This window comes from Oncorhynchus clarkii, unplaced genomic scaffold, assembly GCF_045791955.1.
Source record: "Oncorhynchus clarkii lewisi isolate Uvic-CL-2024 unplaced genomic scaffold, UVic_Ocla_1.0 unplaced_contig_6377_pilon_pilon, whole genome shotgun sequence".
Lineage (NCBI taxonomy): Eukaryota > Metazoa > Chordata > Actinopteri > Salmoniformes > Salmonidae > Oncorhynchus > Oncorhynchus clarkii.
This window is the reverse complement of record NW_027259125.1, coordinates 16469-20000: the sequence shown is the minus strand read 5'-3', so window position 1 is coordinate 20000 and position 3532 is coordinate 16469. Positions and strand designations below refer to the sequence as shown.

The 3532-nt window shown below is 48.4% G+C and overlaps 1 protein-coding gene across 1 annotated transcript in view; it reads right to left on the bottom strand.

Annotated features, from left to right (window-relative positions):
• LOC139399577 (type II inositol 3,4-bisphosphate 4-phosphatase-like) overlaps window positions 1-3315 on the bottom strand; it is a gene marked incomplete at its 3' end in the record, with an annotated part of 23031 nt that extends 19716 nt beyond the window's left edge. The window contains exons 1-2 of the mRNA XM_071144939.1: window positions 3256-3315; window positions 2743-2854 (exon numbers count right to left, since the gene is read on the bottom strand). Coding sequence (XP_071001040.1) covers window positions 2743-2802 — 60 coding nt within the window. The remainder of the gene's footprint in view (window positions 1-2742; window positions 2855-3255) is intronic.
• Window positions 3316-3532: the final 217 nt, after the last annotated feature.

Below are 3532 nucleotides of genomic sequence, written 5' to 3'. Positions count from 1 at the left end.
GACAGAGAGAGAGAGAGGACACTAGGACAGAGAGAGAGAGAGAGAGAGGACACTAGGACAGAGAGAGAGAGAGGACACTAGGACAGAGAGAGAGAGAGGACACTAGGACAGAGAGAGAGAGAGGACACTAGGACAGAGAGAGAGAGAGGACACATTAATAACACACACAGGAGAGGACACTAGGACAGAGAGAGAGAGAGAGGACACTAGGACAGAGAGAGAGATAGAGAGAGGACACTAGGACAGAGAGAGAGAGAGAGAGAGAGGACACTAGAACAGAGAGAGAGAGAGAGATAGAGAGAGGACACTAGAACAGAGATAGAGAGAGGACACTAGGACAGAGAGAGAGAGAGGACAATAGAACAGAGAGAGAGAGAGAGAGAGGACACTAGAACAGAGAGAGAGAGAGAGATAGAGAGAGGACACTAGGACAGAGAGAGAGAGAGGACACTAGGACAGAGAGAGAGAGAGAGAGAGGACACTAGGACAGAGAGATAGGACACGCTAATAACACACACAGGAGAGGACACTAGGACAGAGAGAGAGAGAGAGGACACTAGGACAGAGAGAGAGAGAGAGGACACTAGGACAGAGAGAGAGAGAGGACACTAGGACAGAGAGAGAGAGAGAGAGAGAGAGAGAGAGAGAGAGAGGACACGTTAATATCACGCACAGGAGAGGACACTAGGACAGAGAGAGAGAGAGGACACTAGGACAGAGAGAGAGAGAGGACACTAGGACAGAGAGAGAGAGAGAGAGAGGGGGACACGTTAATATCACACACAGGAGAGGACACTAGGACAGAGAGAGAGAGAGAGGACACGTTAATATCACACACAGGAGAGGACACTAGGACAGAGAGAGAGAGAGGACACTAGGACAGAGCGAGAGAGAGAGGGAGGACACTAGGACAGAGAGAGAGAGGACACATTAATAACAGACAGGAGAGGACACTAGGACAGAGAGAGAGAGAGGACACTAGGACAGAGAGAGAGAGAGGACACTAGGACAGAGAGAGAGAGAGAGGGGACACGTTAATAACAGACAGACAGACAGACAGACAGACAGACAGACAGACAGACAGACAGACAGACAGACAGTCAGACAAACAGTCAGTCAAACAGTCAGACAGACAGACAGACAGTCAGACAGACAGTCAGACAGACAGTCAGACAGACAGTCAGACAGACAGACAGTCAGTCAAACAGTCAGACAGACAGACAGACAGTCAAACAGTCAGGCAGACAGACAGACAGTCAAACAGTCAGTCAGACAGACAGAGAGACAGACAGTCAGACAGACAGTCAGACAGACAGTCAAACAGTCAAACAGACAGTCAAACAGACAGACAGACAGAAAGACAGACAGACAGACAGACAGACAGACAGACAGACAGTCAAACAGTCAGACAGACAGACAGACAGTCAAACAGTCAGACAGACAGACAGTCAAACAGTCAGACAGACAGACAGTCAAACAGTCAGACAGACAGACAGACAGACAGTCAAACAGTCAGACAGACAGACAATCAAACAGTCAGACAGACAGACAGACAGACAGTCAAACAGTCAGACAGACAGACAGACATACAGACAGTCAAACAGACAGACAGACAGACAGACAGTCAGTCAAACAGTCAGACAGACAGACAGTCAAACAGTCAGACAGACAGACAGACAGACAGACAGACAGACAGACAGGCAAACAGACAGACAGACAGTCAGACAGTCAAACAGTCAGACAGACAGTCAAACAGACAGACAGACAGACAGTCAGACAGACGGACAGACAGACAGACAGACAGTCAGACAGTCAAACAGACAGACAGACAGTCAGACAGTCAAACAGACAGACAGAGAGACAGACAGACAGACAGACAGACAGACAGACAGACAGTCAAACAGTAAGAGAGACAGACAGACAGTCAAACAGTCAGACAGACAGACAGTCAAACAGTCAGTCAGACAGACAGACAGTCAAACAGTCAGTCAGACAGACAGACAGTCAGACAGACAGTCAGACAGACAGACAGACAGACAGACAGACAGTCAAACAGTCAGTCAGACATACAGACAGTCAAACAGTCAGACAGACAGACAGACAGTCAAACAGTCAGTCAGTCAAACAGACAGACAGTCAAACAGTCAGACAGACAGACAGGCAGTCAAACAGTCAGACAGACAGACAGTCAAACAGTCAGACAGACAGACAGACAGTCAAACAGTCAGACAGACACAGACATACAGACAGTCAAACAGACAGACAGACAGACAGTCAGTCAAACAGTCAGACAGACAGACAGTCAAACAGTCAGACAGACAGACAGACAGTCAAACAGTCAGACAGACAGTCAAACAGACAGACAGACAGACAGTCAGACAGACAGACAGACAGACAGTCAGACAGACAGACAGACAGATAGACAGACAGACAGACAGACAGACAGACAGACAGGCAAACAGTCAGAGAGACAGACAGACAGTCAAACAGTCAGACAGACAGACAGTCAAACAGTCAGTCAGACAGACAGACAGTTAAACAGTCAGTCAGACAGACAGACAGACAGACAGTCAGACAGACAGACAGACAGACAGACAGACAGACAGACAGTCAAACAGTCAGTCAGACATACAGACAGTCAAACAGTCAGACAGACCGACAGTCAAACAGTCAGTCAGTCAAACAGACAGACAGACAGACAGACAGTCAGACAGAAAGCCAGACAGTCAGACCTCTGTCTACCTTGTGTCCATGGATGTCTGAAGTGGTGTCCTCCCCCTCTCTGTTTTCCATGTCTCTCATCTGCAGACGACCCAGCTTCACCTTCCCGACCTCACTCGTTCCGTCCGCAGACCTGAGAAAGGGGATTCAGACCGATACGCACCGACCAACAAGCACCTCCATCAACAAGGATCCAGTGTTAACTGTAGCAGTGTTGAGAACACTCTCTCACTGGTAATGGTGACTTGGTTCTGTGTAAAGAGGAACTGTTTGGGGGAGGAGCTCGTGCCCTCTCACTTCCTCCTTTATGTCAAGGTATCCCGGCAACGGTGAGCGAGGAAATGGGATGGAGAACATAGAGAGAGAGAGAGAGAGTTGTAGAGGTTCTAGTGTCAGGTCAGGGCTCAGATGAGTCCGTTTTAAGTCAGGCTTAAGGCGGGTAAGAACTCAGGTTTGAGTAAGTCAGAATTAATGTGAGTGTTAAAGTTATGTTTGAGTAAGTCGGACTAAAGGTGAGTGTTGAGTCAGTTTTACCTGAGGCTGAGGGAGAGCTGAGGCTCATTGGTCCTGAGTAGATCTCTGATGGAGAAGCAGCTGAAGCCTAAAAATCTCCTCTATAGAGAGAGAGAGAGAGAGAGAGAGAGAGAGAGAGAGAGAGAGAGAAATGGGGAAGAGAGTGAGAGGGATAGAGAGAGAGAGAGAGAGAGAGAGAGAGAAAAGGGGGAAGAGAGTGAGAGGGATAGAGAGAGAGAGAGAGAGAGAGAGAGAGAGAGAGAAGGGGGGAAGAGAGTGAGAGGGATAGAGAAAGAGA